Source organism: Notolepis coatsorum, assembly GCF_963971535.1.
Source record: "Notolepis coatsorum genome assembly, chromosome: 2".
NCBI lineage: Eukaryota > Metazoa > Chordata > Actinopteri > Aulopiformes > Paralepididae > Notolepis > Notolepis coatsorum.
Window position 1 is genome coordinate 189229762 of NC_140166.1, and position 21875 is coordinate 189251636.

Here is a 21875-nt window from a genome sequence, read left to right on the forward strand (position 1 = left end):
CAAATAAATGTTGGTGTTGGGGGAAGTTAACCTACATGTTCTTGTGTTCATATCACTGTATAGCTATATACGCTATTCATGGAACAATTTTAAAGACATGCCATGGCTCCCGTTCTTGCCTATAGGCTGTCTCTTAAATATACAGTCGGTACTGTAAAAGGAATGTGAAAATCGCTTTTTGTCCTATCTCACAAATATTGAGTTATGTATGATAAATTAAGTGACTAATTCAGTTGCATGCTACATGACATGTTAATGTCACGGTTGTAAATTGCACACTATAGAGATGAGCTACTTTGTTTCGGGTCCATATTATTACCGTTTTTTATCAGGCAGACTGCGATTTTTGCTGGATAATGTCTTTCATTTCTCCCATCGGAGGGGGAGGGGACTGAAAGAGGAGAGGGGAGAAGGGATTTAACAGCGAAAGGGAGAAAACAAGATAGTGTCTTCAAGATGGATAAAAACGAGTAAGTATACAACCTAAAAGACAATGCAATAGATCCAACAAATGTTTTGACTATTTCTGGCTTTCATGCGCAATGTGTCGTTTTCATAATGCATTTGCAAAGTATCTTTATCATCGATTAGGTAGGCTACTGGCGTTTTGGTGGTCTCGGATCTGCAAATGGCAATGCTGTGCAGCTCTTCAGCTAGATTGTACATTTTATTCCGAAATGAATGTCGGTGGTGTTGTTTTCTGACAATTAAATTGAAACATAGATGTGGCCTGGCCAATCAACCATTTGCTATATCGACATCGATTTTTAACCTAAAAGGCGTCTAATTATTTCCCTGCACGTTTCAAACACCTACCACCCCTAAACGTACGACAGTCTTGAAAACACCATGTTTATTTAATCGACGAGAGCTACATTGTTCATTCATAAAAAACCGACTCTAATTCGAATGACAAGGGTGCATTGTGATGAAAACTGTTCTCCAGTTTCACGTTGCCCTTCACCCTTACGAAAGTTTCAAATGATTGGTTCTTTTGGTTGAGCTATTGGTCAAAAAGCAGCTGGCATCCTATCGTGTAGACATTTAGTTTCGCATATAGCGTAGCCTATATAGGATCATAACTCGACCGTGCTTTCTGAACGTAGTGTATTTATTGTATTTGTTGGTTTCCCCGGCCGTCTGTCCTGTGCTTTATGTGCGGATGTAGCCCTCGGGGCTCGCAGACAGCCAGGTAGTGATGCGGCCACACGGTCTAACGGCGGAGCGATCTGCTGAACGACAAAGAGATGAGACTGGATGTTGTCGGCCGGGGAGAGCGATACCATTACTGAAAGCGCACGTTGTAATGGTTGACATTATTAAAGCGTGAGAGACGCTACAGGCCTACCCAAAGTCAATAGTTGTTGAAATACAAAGTGGATAGACGCTAGTAGAACTTCAGTGGATTTATAGACAACTCGCGTGGTGGGAAATGGAGAAGAAAAGGTGGGATTGCTCTGCTCTCCCCAAGGGCTGGAAAATGGAAGAAGTGACCAGAAAGTCGGGTTTGTCAGCTGGGAAAAGCGACATCTATTATTTTAGGTACTGAGTGAAACTAACGGTGTCTCTATACAGGTGCTCAGTGTGCTCAGGGAGGGGACACGGGGGAGGAGGGGGACGGCAGAAAGTTTGAGAGGGGGTGCCGTTCTGTGTGCGACAGCAGGGGAGGTTAGTTAGGCCAGCCAGGCCACATCTCTCTCACAATAGTTGGGATAAGGAGCTCGTCCAGCCATGTAACGTTGTTAGCCTACTTAGCCCATCGAGGCCTTATCATCGCTCCTCGATCTGTACTGCCTTATTATTATTGACCATTATCATTAATGTGAATCAACAACGACCAGGTGTTTTTGTATTTAGCAGAGGAGATGATGAACGAGATGCGGAACAGATGCGAGAGAGGAGGGGGGTTGAGGCGGGTCGTTTGTATAGTTTGTGGTAGGCTACTGTACAATATATAATATTAGTGCAACTGTGGTGTGATGAACATTTGCATGAATTACACTCACGTCTTTAAAAAAATGTTAATAAAAAAAGTTGTCCAGCATCAGGCAGCTGCTCCCATCTTCTCTCTGCTGCTTCTACAAGTGAAATAACAATGTTTCCATTATTATTATTAAACATTGTGATCAAACGTTTTCGAACTGCCTCGTCGTGATGACATGTGTTGTTGTTACATTGTATTACTAACTGGGTTGTTTTGGCGCCCGTGGATGTTGTTGAACTTTAGTTTTATGAGGAAGTCTGATCATACTTTAAAATATATAGTTTTTGTTGGGATAACATAAGGCTACAGGACACGGGTCCTGCATTAATCTTCTAATAATGGCATCCATCTCACTGTTCTCATTTAGATTCTAGTGTCACTATCCATATCTTGAATGTGCTTGGCATATTGTTTTTCTTTTGGCTTGTTGCATGTTGTCTTGTCTGTTTCGGTTTGAAGTGTCGCTCTCTCCATCTCTGATGCCCTGTTTCTGTCTGGGTTCTGTTTTCTGTTCCGTTTATCTATACTATGTTCAATGTCTTTACAGTGAAGTAACATTCATTGCTCCCTCTACCTCTCTACTAGTCCCTCTGGGAAGAAGTTTCGGAGCAAGCCTCAACTGGCCCGTTACCTTGGTAACCAGATGGACCTCAGCTCTTTTGATTTCCGCACAGGGAAAATGCTTATGAGCAAGCTAAACAAAAACCGTCAGAGACTGCGTTTTGACAACAACAACCAGAACAAGGTGAGAAACGGCTCTATTAAAATGTGTACCGTCTTGTTGTTGATTGTCAGAAGCTGTTTAATGCAAATGTCTTGCTTCTCATCCCTCTCTAGGGTTGGGTATCAGTTAGGGATGGCACGATACCACTTTTTCATGTCCGATATCGATATCGCAGCCTTGAGTATCGGCCGATACCGATCCAACCCCCCCCCCCCCCTCTTAACCCTTTCACTGCCGCACAACAGCAGGTTAACCCTTTCACTGCCACACTACAGAAGGTTAACCCTTTACTATCACACTACCGTTGTAGTGCTAACGTAGTGCTGAAAATATACACTTTGATTTCTGTTTTGATAGGGTTATTGTTAAGTAAAGTATTGATGTATGTTTGCATGTAACTGCACGATACTTATCCACAGCGAGAGGGCGCTGTCGGCAGAATGAGATGCGGTCTAATGACTGACATCATGTACTTGATAAAAGGGAATGTTCCCCCCCTTTCTATCTCTGCACTCTAGCTCTCTCGGAGAGCAGGTCATGTGGTACGATGTGAAATAAACCATGCCGGTTAGGCTAAAGATGAATACCTCGTCATGACAAAGTTATTGCTGCTTAATGTGACTGACAACAGTTATGATCTTTACTCTTGGCTACATTTGAAAAAGAAACACAACATTGTACTTATTTGGGATAGCCGTGTTGGAGATAAAATGCCGGTTTGCCAACATGAAGCGAAGCTAAGTGTCGGAAACCTAACGTTACATTTCCTACAAAGGAGCTGGTTGTCCTGCACAATACATTCGGTTATTTTCTCTGTTAGAGTTATCAGCTTTGCTTTGTTACCTTCTGCAGGGAGTTTCTCGCACTTCTGAATGGTTTCCAGCGAAGTTAGTTGCGGGAAAACATTTCCTCTTGGCACTCGTTGCACGTATAAACTCGGCATACTCTGTTTCAATGATGTAACGTTAGTCCACGTGTTTACATTAAGTCCGTGGTGTTGAAGTTCCCAGTGTTGCTGCCATCCCTAGAAATACTTCCGTTGCAGATATTACACTCGGCTGTGTCGTGTTATTCGTATTATTATAGTCCTCTGTATTTGTGAGTGTCTTTATTGTTAGCTATTAGCTCCATAGCTCCACCATTATCCGTTCCTACTAGTCTACTCTACTCTGCGTACCGGCCCATGTCGTATTAGCACGCATACACAGGCTGTTTTGTCTTTTTCTTCTTTGAGCTTAAGGCCATGGTTACACTGGTGAATACAGCAACGTTTTTGTTGCTGAATGATTACGTTTGCTGTCCAAGTAAAAAAGAAACGCCGTTTTGGCAGGATAACGCGGTGTCCTACTGGCAACGCTGAAATTGTGTTTCCGTTTTGGATACTCGCCAAAACTCGCAGACAATGGTGCCATGTATTCTGCGTGAGCCGGATACGGAGCCGCTGTTGCTCAACGCCCATGCGCAGTAGAGACCCGCACGGTTATTTCCAGTGTTTACAGCAGAGCTGTCCCAAGGAGCTACCATGTGTTGTCAAGTTATTGTTATAAGGAGCCCAGTCCAAGCTACAACAGTCTGCATTCCCTTAACAATTGTTTGTATTGAGCCGTATTGTATTGTACCCATTCTGCAATCTGTTAAATAAAGTTTACATCCATTAATTCTGCTAGCATTAACGTTACCAAGCTGCTAGCCACAATGCTATACTGTTATACTGGCATATCCCAATCACGTTAGCACGTAAGCTAACAAACTTTGCTGCTAGCCACACTGTTATACTGGCATATTCCAATCACGTTAGCACGTAAGCTAACAAAATCAGCAACGATCTTTTTATGAGACTAAACTCCGCTCTTGGTGGTCTATTGTGTTGATGTTAGTTTTGTTTCATCAACAAATGAGGCAGAACACACAGTGAATGTATCCGTTTTGTTTATTGCACTTTCTTTGCTGAAAAATAAATGCTATGTTGGCTAAATGGCTCACGCGAGGCATTTAAAGATGGTAGATTGTTGATTTTTTGCAGGAAGTGTATTGGCACATTCAACTTTTCTGATTGGTTGAAAATTGCCTTCATGTTTAAACTACATCGCCACCTACTGCCACCTACTGCTTTGGCATTGTACTACATGTATATACATCACTGTGCTCAGGAGGCAAAAACAATGTCTAACTTTCCTGCCATTACGTTGCATTCTGAAAAGCGAAAACTGACCCTGACAACGAAACGAAAACTAGCCATTAGTGTAACCGCAGCCTAAAATAACTCCACACAGCTGACATGACTGCAGCGATCACGTTTAGCTAACGCTTTATGGCATGTATCAGATCGGCAAATACTTCCTGTTTTTCCGATATCCGATCCCGTGAATTTGATCAGTATCGGACCGATACCGAGTATCGGATCGGTGCCATGATCCCTAGTATCAGTACTGAAGGTCCAGATTAGGGATTCCCCACTCAAGTTTTTTGCCGTAGATACAGATTGTCTATGAGCCATATCTGTTTTCTTATAGCAGCTGATATAGCATTAGCAATATTATAGGTCAGTTTACATTGATGGCATTTGTTGCATCTTTTTCAGACACTATATTTAGTATAGTTATAGTATACACCGCAGACATGTTTTAGGTTAGTTAGTAAATGCGACAATTGGCTCTAGTTTTTTTTGCACCATTGATCGGTTTTCGTAACCGGCAACTAGAAAGCAAAGCATTATCGTAATTCGTATTCACTGATATTTATACTTAATATATGCTGATAACGATCGGTGGCTGATCGATCGGGCATCTCTAGTCCAGATTCTATTCGATTTTGATACAAACCAAACCAACAATGGTTTCAGAACTTGCTATTGTTGTCAAAAAGATGTAATTTGGTCACCCTGAGTTTCCCTAGTAGTTCAGTAGAAACTGCACAAGGCACACTACGAGACATTTGCAGGACGGGAGGCATGGTAGAAATAATCTTTAGCCAAACTTCACAAATCTACTGGACAAAAGGCACAGATTAAAAGATCAATCTTGGGATTTTAATAATCTATATTGGATTGTTCAAATTAAACAATTCTATATAGATTTATTTTACATATATCCTTACCCAGCCCTATCCCTCTAGAAGTCAGCAAAAGCTCAATGGCCATTCATTAAAGAATCAAAACAGTGAGCTGTAGACAGCCAGCCAGTCAACTATAAGAGGATTTGTGTGTGAGTGGACTTTTAGATGTGAAGTAGGTGGGGGAGTTGGGCGGTTTCTACGCATACCGGTCGCCATTTTGTGAAGATCACTTACATCAATTTGTATTGAGAAATTGCTAAAACGGCAATGTCAAAAACGAAGGAAGGGGTGAAGAAGGTGGCCATGACATTTCCCGTGGCAGCTTTTCACACAACAAGACTTTCAAACCATCTTTTAACCTAAAGATCTGCCTGTCAACACACTCATCAACACAGTCATCCAGAGTAATCCCCTACAGATGGTGGCTTAACCCTGTAGCAACCATCTAACTCCCCGTCTACCTCACATTCTCACATTCATGTAGTGTTTTACATGGAGTCTTTAACTGGTCCCTGTCCTGCTCCCTGTCATTTTGTGCTTGTGCTCTTTCTAGCTAAGGTCTTGGAACTGGACTTGACATGCTACGTGGAGCAGTTAAATTAATGCCCTTTAGCATTGGCAGAGATCAGTCTTACGTGGGGAAGCCTGTGACTTGCGACATATGTACTCTTTGTTTTGTGGCAATCGGCAACTTGATAGAAAAAATGTAAACAAACTAGTTTTAGAGGTGTTATGCTGCAGGCACCATGGCTAACTGACATACCCTAGACTGAGGAACTGTACCATGTCGGTGTTGTAACGCCTACTGCTGATCAGCTGATGTCCTTCTCTTTCTCCCTCGTGTGTCTTGTTTTCAAGGGCAAGCCTGACTTAAACACATCACTCCCAGTGAGACAGACCGCCTCCATCTTTAAGCAGCCCGTTACCAAGGTTACCAACCACCCCAGTAATAAAGTCAAGACGGATCCTCAGAAAGCTGTTGATCAGCCCAGACAGGTAAACGGCAGCAAGCAGAACACCATGGACCATATTCATATATTCATATTCATATGTCATGCTCGGGTTGGGATTATTTTCCACCCTGTTCCCACCTTGGAACAGGGTGTAAGGGAATCCCAACCTAAGGATGACATACAAACAAAATGGCCACCGCATGAATAGGGTCAATTATGATCCTCCAAATCACCACAATAGTAATATGATATGATATGAAAACCTCTACGGTTGTCTGGAATCAAAGATGTACCTTTGTATAAAAGCAAAGCCAAGACTTGATTTTTATTGGATTGGTTTGTGTATCTGTGTTATATTATAATTTTTTTGTTTTGTGCCGGATGAGTACAGATATGTTTTTCTTTTCTATATGATACTTAACAAAAGGAACAAAAGATATAAACAATAAAATGGTTCCATGATATGACTATGAAGTTGAAAAAGACTTCGGGGAACACCAGTACGCTGCCATCACCTGCTCAATGAAGTCTTTGTTGTACACAATGTTGGACCTTTGACCTTCATCAGGCGTATGTGCAGGTGAAGACGTTGTGCTGATGTTCCTGACTCCACCAACAGACCAGTGCTAATATACCAATCCACTGTTCTGTCCACAGCTGTTTTGGGAGAAGAAGCTGAGCGGTCTGAATGCTTATGACATCGCAGAGGAACTAGTGAAAACTATGGAGCTGCCCAAAGGCCTACAAGGTAAGAGCAAATATTTCCTCATGTTCCTTCAGACCAAATTAACACTTTGATTGCCTAAGGCTAAATTCATGATATACCATAGGTTGCCAGCTCTATTTGTCTATGGAGAAGTTCCCCTTCTTTGCAGGGCTATAACTTTTTAAATTCTATTGCTAAATTGCCGTTATTAGGGCCCATTCAATGTCCTATATGTATTGTTCAGGGTGTATGAACGTTAAACTTTTTCATTCACATATTCATACTAAAATATGATCTAAAGTATAAGTATGTTTTCATCTCTTTCTGCAGCTTTCTCCAGAACGTGATTTATAGCCCCAAATGCATTATATTGATGATCAAATACAGTTTGATAGCAATCGGCGCGATATAAAAAAATCCAACTGGACGGACTTCTGGAAGTTACTACACGTCATCTGATGTTGACCGGATGGGCGAGGGGGCGTTTATAATTCCGTGGGCAGCGTTATACCATTCATCTAATATGGGTCAAATGTTCATCATAGCAGTTAGTGTCGAACACGGAAATATTACACGCTAAAACTCACCCCAGTCTCCGCGGGCCGTTGGGCGATCAGCGTGGGGTAGACAGTTTTCCATTATGGGATGTAAAAATATCCGGTCCATTTCCAGCTTGTATAATAGTATATACGTCCAAATCATGTTGTTTATCGAGTTATTGGCAACGGATCGCTATGTATTGTGACGAGCTAGAGTGCCGGAACCTATACCGAGTGCCCGGAAGTAATATGGGTGAACAGCACCTCGTCCAAGTAACTTCCTGTTTGGCGATTGCGCCGATCGGCCACCAGATGGCGCTCTTGAACCGCTAGAGGGTTCAGTGGGGCTTTTTGGTGGGTCTCAGGCCAGCGGATGGGAAATATGAATCCGATCACAGATTTTTGAAATATTGATATCAAAGACGAGTTACGGCGTCTTCGGCAACTTGAGCATGGCGGGGAAGGACGCCTAAACTCGTCTTCTGGCAGTTAAAGTGTTAACTGAACCTATTTTAATGCAACCTTTTGTTTTTTGTTTATCACAAACAATGAGGATCTCACATGAGCGCTCTGACCTAGTTGTAACCTCCAGATGTCTCACGACCCTGCTCTCTTCCCCCCCCAGGGGTCGGTCCAGGTTGTACAGACAGGACTCTGCTGTCGGCCATCGCCAGCGCCCTCCACACCAGTGCTGCCCCCATCACTGGCCAGCTGTCTGCCGCTGTGGAGAAGAACCCAGGGGTTTGGCTCAACACCACCCAGCCCCTCTGCAAGGCCTTCATAGTCACTGATGAGGACATCAGGTACACACACACATACTTATTTTTAGGTGTATGGAAAAAAAAATCTCAGTACACCAACAATGACAGACAAGGAGGAGCACATTTGCATTACCGGTACTCACTTTGCCGCTATATTGGCAGACTGATGCAATGTGAGATGTGCCAATTCACTTCCATGTTAAAACCTTGCCATATAAATATGTCAGAACAACATACACTATTCTGTTTTTGTGTTTTGAAATGTATACAAGTGACATTCATAGTGATTAGGAAAATAAAGATGGCAGTGAAGTGAATAATGTGAATTAGAGCTGAGGTGAATCTGGAAAACATCAGAAGCCTCTTCTTTAAAGTTCTTCAAGTTCCTCTTTTCAGTGCATTCAAAGATTAGTGAGCACAGTTTGGCCATAATTCATACTATATGACTCATTCCTCCCACCACATACACACAGGAGCGACAGTGGCTCAGGCGGTAGAGCAGTCGTCTGGCAATCCAGAGGTTCCTGGTTCGATTTCCGCTCCTCCCGGGTAGCGTGTCGAAGTGTCCTTGAGCAAGAGACTTAACACCTAATTGCTCCCGATGAGCAGGTTGACACCTTGCATGGTTGCCACCACCATCGGTGTGTGAATGTGTGAGTGAATGGGTCAAATGTGAGGGACAAATTTGGATAAAAGCGCTATATAAATGCACACCATTTACACACACACACACAAGATACAAGATACTTTACAAGATACTTTAATGCCACACAACGATGGTTAGTGGTAATTGTTTTCGGTACAGCATGTTAATTAGCACTGGACATCAACATGAAATGCCCCCCTCCCACCTCCCAATCCCCACCATAAATACATACAGGACAGTCACATATAACAGTGTCAGTCAGTGATGTATGCTTGCCCGTCTGTGCAAGGGGGGCGGGCCAGGGCGTTTAGTGTTCGGACTGCTGTGGGGGAAAAACTGTTTGTGAAGCGTGTGTTTGGTTAAAATTGACCTGTAGCGACCTGAGGGCATGCACTGGAATATGTGGTGTGCTGGGTGGGAGGGATCGTTGACTATTTTACACACACAGATGTGAACTGTGCTTTGCTGCTGACTGAGTAGCCATACAGTCATAACTGTCAAGTGTAACCACTTCCTTTTGTGCATGTGTGTAGGAAACAGGAGGAGCTGGTGTACAGTGTGAGGAAGAGGCTGGAGGAGGCGCTGATGGCTGACATGATGGCTCACGTCGAGGAGGCGGCGGCTATTGACGGAGACGATGCTCTCAAGGACGATGAAGACTGCAGTGAGGCTGACATGGAGGCTGTATAGCACAGGCTGGCTTATAGATAAAGGATGGTGTGTATATTATACAGGTAGGACTGTTGCACACGCTGGCTTATAGATAAAGAATGGTGTCTATTATGCTGGTAGGACTGTTGCACACGCTGGCCTATAGATAAAGAATGGTGTCTATTATGCAGGTAGGACTGTTGCACAGATTGGCTTAATGATAATGGATGGTGTCTGTATTATGCATGTAGGACTAGGGATGCCCCCCGAAACCCGGTTCTAAACGGGAACCGGTACTAAATTAGAAAAAAACTGAGTATTGATAAGCTCCGACGTTTTGGGTTCTGCTATTTATACTCAAGAGTTTTTTTCCCCCAGAGGAATTTAAATGTTGCAAACTATCTCTCCTCTCTCTGTCTGCAGGAGAAGCGGGGCTGTTAGTTTACACACACTCGCGAGCGACACTCACACAAATGCACATACGGGTACTTGGCTCCGTGCTGAAGCGTGCAGCACACAGACCGAGCTCTGCGCTCATCATGGCGGAGAGAACAAAACGAAAGTCTGGGTACACTTTACGAAAGTCGATGCCGACAACGCACGTTGCCACAAGTGCAATAAAACATTTGCAAGTAAGGGTGGCAATACAAGCAATTTGTCAAAACATAACATTAGTCTGCAGAAATGCGCCGTTTTCGACTGTGTTCCATCCACGTCCACTGCAGGTAAGCCAAGATACGGAGTTAGCTAGGCTAATAACGAATTATTACGAATAGGCTAATAAATAAAATATAATTGCTTAGCTAATTGTTTAGCTACAAATATATTTGAAAGATGACAACTTTTTATAGATCGTCATCAGGCTGAGGCTGCAGCCACCATGTCCCAGCCCACCCCTCCTCCCTCTACCACCACCGGTCCCAGCCAAGCCCAAAGTCCCTTCACCCTAGCTATAATATTTATTTATAACGTTATATAAAAGAACATTGCTGCTGCTGTTGCTGAAGAAATAATATTTATTTATTATATTTATTTATAAAGTTATAAATAATAAAGCAATGTCGATTTTGTTCTTAATTAATTGTATTTCTTTCTTGCAAAATAATAAAAAAGAACCGACAAGAGTATCGATAAAGTACCGAACCGTTAAGCAGTATCGATAAGAGTAGTAGTATCGATAAAATCCTAACTATACCCATCCCTATGTAGGACTATTGCACAGATTGGCTTAATGATAATGGATGGTGTCTGTATTATGCAGGTAGGACAGTTGCACAGATTGGCTTAATGTGATGGTGTCTGTATTATGCGGGTAGGACTCTTACACAGATTGGCTTATTCACTATGTGTTACTAGGCAACAAGGGTGCTTGCAGTCTCTTGCTTTTTTTTTCACTACCCATGTGCATGATGCAGTATCTAGAAATGGATACATTAGTCTTCAAGGTCTGTGAGTTTTGGAAAAGCACAGGGTGTCTTTTTTTTTTTTTTTTTTTTTTTTACAAATATCCACGTTGCAAGGAGACCTAACTGTAGTTTTGTGCATAATGGATGTATTATTTATTTGCTTTGGGAATATCTACACAAACGGAGATCTCTTGTATCTTTACCACATGCAGCAGCTGGAAATGACGAAAGCGGGTGGATGAATAATGTAAATAAATGTATAACAGGGTTGGACTAGGACACTTGAGGCCATTTATTTTTTATCCAAAGTGGATCGTCAACAACTTTAGGTGTGAGACACAAAAATCTATTCAAATATTTCCTGGCAACATGTTCCTTTTGAGATTGAAGCAACTCCTTGAGCATAGTTACCCTATTACTATCTTAAGGAAGGCTACATAGAACGTGTAGGAGTACGGACGGTTCTGATGCGCTTTTGGTCAAACTTGGATCCAATCTGTTCCCCTAGCAACAGAATTCCTGTGAAACTGTCAATAGTGCTCACAGTATTGACATCGTTTAACCTCTTAAGCCTGATCGGCCGAGTACCGCACAAGATTTATTTCACGTCACAAATGGATCAATACAGTCCGTATTAAGTGATGATTAAGTGTTTCTTTTTCAAATGTAGCCAAGCCTAACCCTATTAACTCATTCTGCGCCATCGCTTAATGCGCCAGAGGGCGCTAGTATGCCACCGCTTTAATCAATGGGGGGACTGCGAGATTTGCGAGTGCTTAAAATTTATATTATAGCTATGGGTCTAATTGTCAGTGAGTTGCTTCCAGTCAACATGTACAAAACTGATTGTTTTTTCATCCGTACATTTCCGTTTTATACCGTTTTGAATATGAATATAGTTTTGGTGATTCTTAGTAATCCCAGGAAAAGACGCGATAATAGCCCTTTAGTGGAATACACTAAACAATGCGTTGACATTTTTCACCTGATTATCGAAACTTCCTGAAATCAACGCTAGAGTATCATTATTATCCTTCCTCATGCAAGAATGAAATGGCCCTCGTAGCGCGGGGCTCCCCCGCCACCTCCTCCCACTCAACGGCACACAGCCACACACACACAGACAGCTTCGATCGGCGTAGAAAGAAATATCAGATCAACGCAAGATTTTATATATAGAGTCCTTACCTGGTATCTGATTCTGATGTAATGCAAAAGAAATAATCCAATTATCTGATCGCCATTCCAAATACTGCTCGTGGAGGTCCATCCCACATTACCGAGCATTACACATGAACGGGCGGGCGGGGTTACTGTTCCATGCCATCGTTGTAAAGGCCTTCCTCGCTTGAGTATGTAAACCCCGCCCGCACGGCTCGGATCGTCCCAGAAAAGAAACTACACCATTTCTGTGATGTGCAATACCAGCTGGAAGGCGTAGGCGGCGGTATTTGCCCTTTTGCGAGCTCAGACCCATTCCCAATGATAACATCAGGCTGGATGGATGAAAATGAGTGGATATCGCTAATAAAAGAAATAACGATTAAAACCCGACTATACTCGTGATTGACGCTGAACGGTCGGTGAGTTAACCCGACTATCATCAGGTCTGGCGTTGAATGAGTTAAAACGGAAGTCAATGTGTATATTTTCAGCACTACGTTTGTTTACCAATGATACACTTTACAAGTGTTATTAACAAAATATGAGCTTATAAAAATCTCTGCGCATTGTACCGGAAAATGGATGATTTAGACGCGAGAAGAAGAAGCACTCATGAAATCGTTGTAGTCCTAAGAAAGAGGAGACTCAGGGCTTTCGAGGGACGTCTACATTTCATAAAACTACACTACCCAGCTCACACTAGCCGCCGAACGGAAATCCAACTATTTTTCTCTTAGATTGACTTAGATTGACTTGGATTTTCGTGTTTATATCTCACGGGTCAAACAAACCTCAGCGTTATTGGCATAAAATACAACGTATATTGTTTCTTTACCTTTCTGTGAACGTCTAGATAAAATCCGGTAAAAATGGCAGTGCTATGGACATTATACAAAAGTAACTAAACTTGCAGTAGATTTCATTCACGGTCTTTGCTGCCATATGCCATTAAGGTCATATAGGCCTGATATTCTATATTCATATTTCAAATTGCATGCCGTGTCCGGATGGCAAAATTCAGTACTGTATCTACAAAAACTCCTGTAGATCATCTGCCCTTTGTTCATTTGCTTAGAATTTTAGTACACTTGATCTCAAGAAGGTGCTGAATTTTCAACTTTTGGTCAATGTTAGCACAGTCAAAGATGAAAAAAATCAACGAATGTGGAGCAATCTTCCATTTATGTACTTTTAGGCAGATTTTCTGAAAATATAGCTAGGGCTTAAGAGGTTAAGTACATGCATTTAAATAGCCCTATTGTTTTCAGTTATTTATCTTGGATTCTAAACCTTGAAAGAATTTAAAGATTCAAACGTGTCTCCGCTTTGCTTTTTAGAGTGTCTGAACAAACAACAAGACTGTAAAGCATTCCAGCTTAACTGCATCTACAAACTGGAGTATAACATGTTGAAATGTCAGCTGAAACTATAAGGTGAAACGTCATCATTCATAATGAAACCTAAATTTGTTTTCTCTCGCCAGGTTTTGTGAAGTCCAGACGGGTCTGTTCGGTACCTGCTCACATGCAACCAAGAACAGTAGGAACTCCATACCAGCCCAACCCTAACAGAACAAGCCCTTGCCCCCTTCTCTAATCCTATTCGCACCAATACAACCTGAAGAACTGTCCACTCCTCACCCAAGCCCAATGTCTACGTGGTGAGTCTAAACTGCTGCCACTTCCACCATCAGCCCCACTGGTTGGGATTCTGTGACGCGCCTCGCTCATGGAATGACTTGGACTGCGTGACTTTGAATCCAATTGACTTTTTTTCCACGGGGCAGATTTTAACCTTTCTTTTGTGAAAAGAGAGCGTCAAAGAACTTTGATCAAAAGAGAGAGGGAGGAGCGCTATGTACAGTATGACGAATGCAGTGTTCGATGACAGAAGTGTATTTTTTACTAAAAGGCATCATGTGGGTTTGCATCTTTTGTGACAATCATGTCAAATTCCCAACTTTCTTATACGCTTTCAAAGAAGTTAATTTGTCTTACTTTTTATTTGGGCAAAATTGGGGAAAAGGAATGTTTTGTATGTTTTACATGTCTCTTTCTTAGGTTTCTTTTATGCACTCCATGACTACTATAGTACAAATAAAGCTTCTTTTTATAGTGAAAACATATTCGTAGAAGATTTGGATTTTATTTTATGAAATATAATTAGTTTGCCTCACCCTTAAGAGGGCAAATAATTTAGCGAGCAGGGTTACTGGGAGAAGTTACTGGTGTAGATATAGCACTCAAACCTGAGCAGTAGAAGAGAGGACAAGTATTATTGAATCCCCTTTTTATTGTGTTCTCATAGGAAAAATATTTCATCCATATTAAGTTGTTATCATGCCAGTCATTTTCAGTGTTGACCAAAGAGGAGACATGTCATTCTGGAGAGGATTTAAAGCTTTCTTTCCCCTTCTGTCCTAGTCTGAAATTACTGTTTAACCCAATCATGCAACCTTGTTTTCAGTTTAAAATGACAGTAAACATGACTGACGTTGATGGGGGAAAAGAAGTGTCTTCAGAGCTCTTTCTGCTGTACGTTTGTTGCCATTTCAAACGCTCATCATCATGTTGGCGCTTAACTGTTGTGGATCATCGCTGTTTCTTTCTCCAGGTCATAATCACTCATCTCTCCACGTTTTCAACCTGTCAACGAAAGCGACCGCCATGCAAACCTTGCTTCCCTGTCGCCCCAACGCACAAAATTTGGTGCCAGGCGGACGGGAGTAAATGAACATTTGAGATTGTTCAAATTTCTTATTCTTTCTTTCTTTTTTGAGGAAGGCTAATTTTGTATGTAAATGATCCCCTGTTTCTCTAAAGTTTGAGGGTGAATGATGTGTCCATTAAAAATGATGAAAGTCCCTATTCGATATCAGCAGGCTGATTGCTGAACTGAATCTGATTGTTATAATTATTAAAATGAGTGTGTATGTAAACTGGGATTCCATTTCCTTCTTGTCTCACACAAAGGTCAAGGTATTTCACGTTAAGCCTTCCGAAAGCATTGTTTAAAATCGCCATTTAGTAAAAATTCGCTCCATTATTTGAACCCTCGAGACGAAGGCCCATGTAGGACTGAAATGTTTGACAGTCCAATGTATTTGCTGTTGTGGCTTGGAGTGTGAATGATTACATTACCCAAAAGTACTCGGCCTCTACTATCTATTTGTGTATGTACAAACCTAGCATTACTTATATAATATAATTTGTAATCAGGGATTAATTCGGCAGCAATGAGTTCAGCTTTGAAGTATAGAGAGCAGAGGGCGGCTAAGTGGCGCAGTGGGCAAGGCGCTCGCCACTAACGCAGGATATGCTGGGTTCGAGCCCAGCTCTCGTCGTTGCTTCCGGCTTGGCTGGTCGTTCATACTAATACAATTGGCAGTATTAGGGGCTGGGAAAGCCGGTGGGTGGGGATCGGACGTTGTGGACAGCGACTCCTGCAGGTCGGTTGGTGCGCCTGTACAGCAGAATCAGGAAGCAACGGGGGCAGCGTGAGCCTCCCACGCGTTACTCCTCGCCACTGAGAGATTGCGCTGTACAGGTGAAAAGATGCGACAGCTACCTCCTTGTGTACCGGAGGGGACACGTGATGCAAGGCTTGGTCCACATTGCAGCCGACCAGTGGGAGGCATGGTCTAACAACGTTTGAGACGGGAGGGTAGAATTGGATAACACGAAATTGGGATGGGAGAAAAATAGAAAATGGGGAGAAAAAGTAGATACAAAAAAGAAGTATATAGAGCAGAATATTTAGCTAAATGAAATGAACTGTACCTCGGAGCCTACATATCCGAGGACTTGACATGGACCACACACATTGACAGTGTTGTGAAGAAGGCACGACAACGCCTCTACTTCCTCAGGCGCCTAAGGAAGTTCCAAGTCAGTCAGAAGATCCTTAAGAACTTCTACTCATGTACAATAGAGAGCATCTTGACTGGCAACATCACCTCCTGGTTTGGGAATAGCACTGCACAAGACCGAAGCAGACTACAAAGAGTGACACGTTCAGCCGAACGCACAATTGGAGGGGGGCTCCCCACCCTCCAGAACATTTACAACAAGCGTTGCAAGGGCAAGGCTAAGAGAATCATTAAAGACTCCAGTCACCCGAACAACTGCCTCTTTGAACTGCTGCGGTCAGGCAAGCGATACCGGAGTCTCAAGGCGAGCACAGAAAGACTCAGAAGAAGCTTCTATCCCCAGGCCATCAGACTGCTAAACGAACAATGAACACTACACAACAACAACCACCAAACGCACATAGCACACACATCCACACGCACACACTCACTTTAAACAGACACACTGTAGCACCCACTCCACACACTTTATAGCACACACCCACTTTAAACAAACACACTGTAGCACCCACTCCCCACACTTTATATTTATTGATGAAGGATTGCACTACAACTCGTACACCTTACTGTAAATTGTACCTAAATTGTACCTCATCCCATTTCTGCTTTGCACTATATAGTACTGTACATTAGTACACTGCATAGTATTGTATATTATATGGTAACTCAGAACATTGTACATATGTCTATACCGAACACTGTGACCTCATTTTCTTCTTCTAAATTACATGCTATACTATGTTATTTGATACTATCTTGTCTAGCACAGTCTCTGGAGCGTAACAGTAAGAAGCATTTTGTATGAAAGTATTCTGTACTTCTGTATGACAACTATTAAAGAAACCTATCACGGCACCCTCACAGATTAACAGTTAACCTGCTGGCCTCTGGCTCCTTATGTGTTCGCCTGGACAAAGTGCACACACTCAGGGGCGCGCACACACACACACTGGTTCTCCTGCAGTCCAGACAACTCATCCGTTTCCTTTATCTTGATGTCTTCCCAACATCTTTGAACTAGTCAAGATGACAACTCTGGATTTGTACAGCAAGGTAAGGTTGGATGGAGGTTGAATTGAATTGTGTTTTTGCATTGGTATGCTTTAATACTGATTTGTTTCCTACAGTGCAGCAATGTTGTGCCTCCTTGGATGGAACTAGTGAATGTTATAAACCGCAGGAATACTTGAGATTTCTTATAACAGATTAGGACAAGTAACGTCAAACTGTAACCTATAACAAAAGAAAGCATTGTAACTTTTATTGTTCATGAAGAAAAAAATCAAATGAGACTGATGAGTGCAATGGATGACAGATGTCCTCAAAACAGCCCTTCTAGCCAGGTCATTATTTGTACAGTACTAAATATGCATACAGTAGGCTACATCTATTTAGTAAAACCGAGAGACTTGCATGACTGGGATAAGCTTGGATATGACCACCATGAAGCTGGAGGATAATAACTAATCTAATACTGGGAATGTACAGAGGGATGATCGGTGTTAATCTTTAACAGTGTTTTAAGAGTATTTTATGCTGATGGGTGACAAATGTGTTGTGTGGGTTGGGTCAGGCAGTGTAACAAGTACAGTAATGGGGACATACAGGAAATAAAACGTTATGTCACCCTCAATGTTGGGGAGCAGTTAACTACATGTATTTCAATTACTAGTTGAACAACATTTTGCAGTAGTTTATACATTCAGGCTTTTTAATTAGTTTACTACTTTGGATCAGGGAGATTAGGTAGTTAATTACAAACTACATATTTTCCTGATTCCATCTCAACGACCGCTCCCTGTCCCTTCCTTCATTAACACTCATGTTCCTGCCCAGCTGGTCCCTAAATACCAGCAACAGACCCAGGCTTTGGGTCCTGATGCCTAGTTTAAGAAACATTGATGTAGTTTATCATTCCTCTGCCAGGGGGCCAGTGTGTGGCTTCCAGATCCAGATGCAGTGTGGGTTCCAGCCCTGCTCCTTCAGGACTACACACCTGGAGACAAACAGCTATGGCTGCAGCTCATTGATGGCAAGGTGAAACACACACACACACACACACTATCATAATATCACCCAACAACAACAACAACAACACAGCATCACTTCCAGAGGCTCTATCTTCCTCTTTCCTGTTGAAAGCTTCATGAAACATCATAGTTATTACCGTACACACTGGGAGAGGTGGGGACTTTTAAAAGACTTGGACTTGAGTCTGACTCAAGACTGGAAACTTGATGTATGAGGGCATTTGAGAGGGAAAGTTGGTGGGATGGGAAACATGATATTTGATTGGATCCAAATGGTCTGTTTTGTGAAACGATTGCATTTAAAACTTTTAGACCACCTGTTTTATCACTCTCTCTCTCTCTCTCTCTCTCTCTCTCTTTCTCTCTCTCTCTCTCTCTCTCTCTCGGCAGGAGGTGCCGTATCCGGTGGCGTCTCACGTTGACCTGCCTCCTCTGGGAAACCCTGCCAGTCTGGAGGGCGAGAATGACCTGACCGCTCTCAGCTTCCTCCATGAGCCTGCCGTCCTACACAACCTCCGTGTTCGATTCCTGGACTACAGCAGCATCTACACGTACTGTGGTGAGAGAGACGGATGGACGAGGAGAAAGCTGGAGGATGGATGGATAGAGATAGAGAGAGAGAGAGAGAGAGAGAGAGAGAGAGAGAGAGAGAGAGAGAGAGAGAGAGAGAGAGAGAGAGAGAGAGAGAGAGAGAGAGATGGAAATAGTAATAGACCAATGGTTACATACTGCCATGTTGGAGGACTGTCGTCAAAACGAAGAAAATGCCTAATTGTTTGAGTGATCAAATTGTTCTGTGAAATGTAAAGCTTTATTACTTTTTCACTCAAACATGCTAGTAAGATATGGCAATAAGATTTTACATTTGTTGTTTATGTATTTATCTTTTGGTGTTAAATGTCTTGCGTATGGAGGGCGGCTACGTGGCGCAGTGGGCAAGGCACTCGCAACGAATGCTGGAGACTAGGCTTGAACAGGATGCCTCCTGTTCGAGTCCCGCTCTCCACATTGCTTTCAGTTTAGCTGGTCGACCACAGTAATACACATTGGCCGTATTACGGGGAGGGAAACTGAAGGGTGGGGATTGGGCGTTGTGGACAGCGACTCCTACAGGTCGGTTGGTGCGCCTGCACAGTAGAATCAAGAAGCGACGGGGGCGGGGCCCCTCCAAAGCCCAGACCCCGACGCTGAAAGATCGAGCCGCGCAGGTGAAAAGATGCGACGGCTGTTACCTCGAGTATCGGAGGGGACTCGTGCTATGTATGACTTAGTCCACATTGCAGCCGGCTTGTGGGAGGCAAGAAATAACGTTCGAAGACAGGGGAGGGTTGAATTGGACGATATGAAAATTGGGATGGGAGAAAAAGAGAAAATGGGAGAAAAAGTGGATAAAAAAAATTCTTGCGTATGGAAGCAAATGAGTGACAGAAGTATTTGAATTTGATCAGACACCGAATTTATAGCATTGAAAATAATTACTTTGAAAATCATGTATCTGAATTTTTTTGCTCCGAATTTACCTCGAATTTACCTCGCAGTGCCGCGGAGCGGAGCGGCAGAGCTTGCGGCATTATGTAGCCGTAATCCCAGATGTTTTTCATTCGACGTCACATGACCAGAAACGTCAGTGGCCAATCAGAATTGCAAATCGCACAAATTTGTTGTGGAAAGTATAGAGGCAGCCCGGATGATGGTTTTTTACATCGAATTCTATACACCGCAATTATGCATCACATTTTTTACATTAAATTTTATACACCGCAATTATGCATCGAATTTTTTACATTGAATTTTATTATGCATTCGAATCTTTCACATTGAATTTTAAACACTGAATTTTTATTTCACATAGGTAAATTCGGAGCAAAAAATTCAGATACATGATTTTCAAAGTAATTATTTTCAATATAAATTCGGTGTCTGAAAAAATTCAGATACATGTTTTCAAAGTAATTATTTTCAATATAAATTTGGTGTCTGAAAAAATTCAGATACATGTTTTCAAAGTAATTATTTTCAATGCTATAAATTCGGTGTCTGATAAAATTCAAATACTTCTGTCACTCATTTGCTTCCATATTGCTTCCATACTTGCGCACAGAATAGGCTTAATTATTGTGTTTTCTAACTGCAGCCGGTGGAAAAGGGAACATTCCAAACATTCTGTGACAGGTTTATTAGAGAGAGAATATCATAAAAAAGAAAAGAATCTGAGCGAAAAACAGAAAGTTGTGATCAGTAGACAGCAATATGCTGCTTCTGATTTTATGCTCGTGGCTCATAATTCTATTTTTTATTAGGTTTAAAGTTCGCAATTTATGCAAGGTCACCATATAGTATAATCTTTAATGAACCGAGGATTTGGGACAGAGAGACCTACGTGCTCAGAGTTATTGAATGCTTTCCCCGTCGGGATTCTATTATTGCGGACATATTGGATTCAAAATTGGAACACTCCAGAACATACTGGAACATTCGAACAATGTAAAAACGACATATTGGAATAATCTAGAACATCTAAAGCATTCTTTGATATAGGGAACATTCTGGAATAACAGCAATACGTGGTCAGTCATTCTACCAGAAGCCCCTCGGGGGAATAATCAACAGCATCTAGATGCAGAACCACAGAACCATCATAGCAGCGGCCGGCTGAAATATCATTCTACACAACGGATCATCGCCCACCCCGGTCAGGGGAAATGCTGCATATACGTATTTAAAAACTGCTTTTTATTAATTGGAAATATTTCCACTACTTCTCCAATTTATACTTTAGATGTTTAAGCATAGCAAAGCTCTTTTAAGATCTAAGTTAATGTTCTCTTCCTTTTACTTGTTTTTTTCCATCCGTTTTCTCTGATTTATTGAGGCTCTCTCTTCAGTTCAATACCTCCATATTATTCATGGGTTACTATAAATTACACAAGTTCATATAAAATGTAAGTGATTAGGGCATGATAATTGAAGCTTATTTTTGGTCTTTATTTTTAGTTTTATCTTATTTAAATTTTTATTTTACGGGAAAGTGGCCAAGCCACAGTCGACATTCTACTTATGGTAGAATTTAGAGTGTTAGATCCTATGGTATACATAGGAATGTTAAGGATAATTGGATCATTCTGGGATATCCGGTGGTGCAAGGGAGGGAGTCATACGCAAAGGTTGTGTTCATGGAACACAATCCTGTACGACTCTCGGTGGGAGGGAAGGGAAGGGGATTTTTATTTGTATATATGTATGTTTTTAAGCTCGGCTCTCAACGGGACCTCACTAGTGGGATGTATATCTATTATTGCCTCGCACTCTAGAAGCATTACCAAAAATTACAATGCAACATGTATAGACTATGGCTAGTTTGAATATAATGATATGGAACACCGGGGGAA

General features: G+C 42.0%; 2 protein-coding genes across 5 annotated transcripts in view; both read left to right on the top strand.

Moving 5' to 3' along the window:
- The first annotated feature begins 410 nt into the window (after positions 1 to 410).
- On the top strand, positions 411 to 15520 carry mbd3b (methyl-CpG binding domain protein 3b). Of its 4 annotated transcripts, none has more exons than XM_084308761.1 (7): positions 411 to 470; positions 2570 to 2729; positions 6621 to 6758; positions 7373 to 7463; positions 8586 to 8763; positions 9901 to 10101; positions 14072 to 15520. In XM_084308761.1, exons 1-6 carry the CDS (start codon positions 457 to 459, stop codon positions 10055 to 10057), a joined length of 738 nt encoding a protein of 245 aa, XP_084164887.1. In that variant the 5' UTR covers positions 411 to 456; the 3' UTR covers positions 10058 to 10101; positions 14072 to 15520. The 4 variants fall into 4 exon arrangements, with proteins under 4 accessions (XP_084164887.1, XP_084164884.1, XP_084164885.1 ...); XM_084308758.1 differs by lacking the exon at positions 411 to 470 and adding an exon at positions 1262 to 1542; XM_084308759.1 differs by lacking the exon at positions 411 to 470 and adding an exon at positions 1262 to 1542 and having other exon boundaries at positions 9901 to 10084.
- A 1962-nt stretch (positions 15521 to 17482) lies between these two features.
- The window catches only part of LOC311223054 (unconventional myosin-Vb), a gene marked incomplete at both ends in the record, with an annotated part of 51297 nt that continues 46904 nt past the window's right edge, over positions 17483 to 21875 (top strand). The window contains 3 exon segments of the mRNA XM_084307753.1: positions 17483 to 17509; positions 18383 to 18493; positions 18877 to 19045. Of these exon segments, the coding sequence (XP_084163879.1) occupies positions 17483 to 17509; positions 18383 to 18493; positions 18877 to 19045 (307 nt within the window).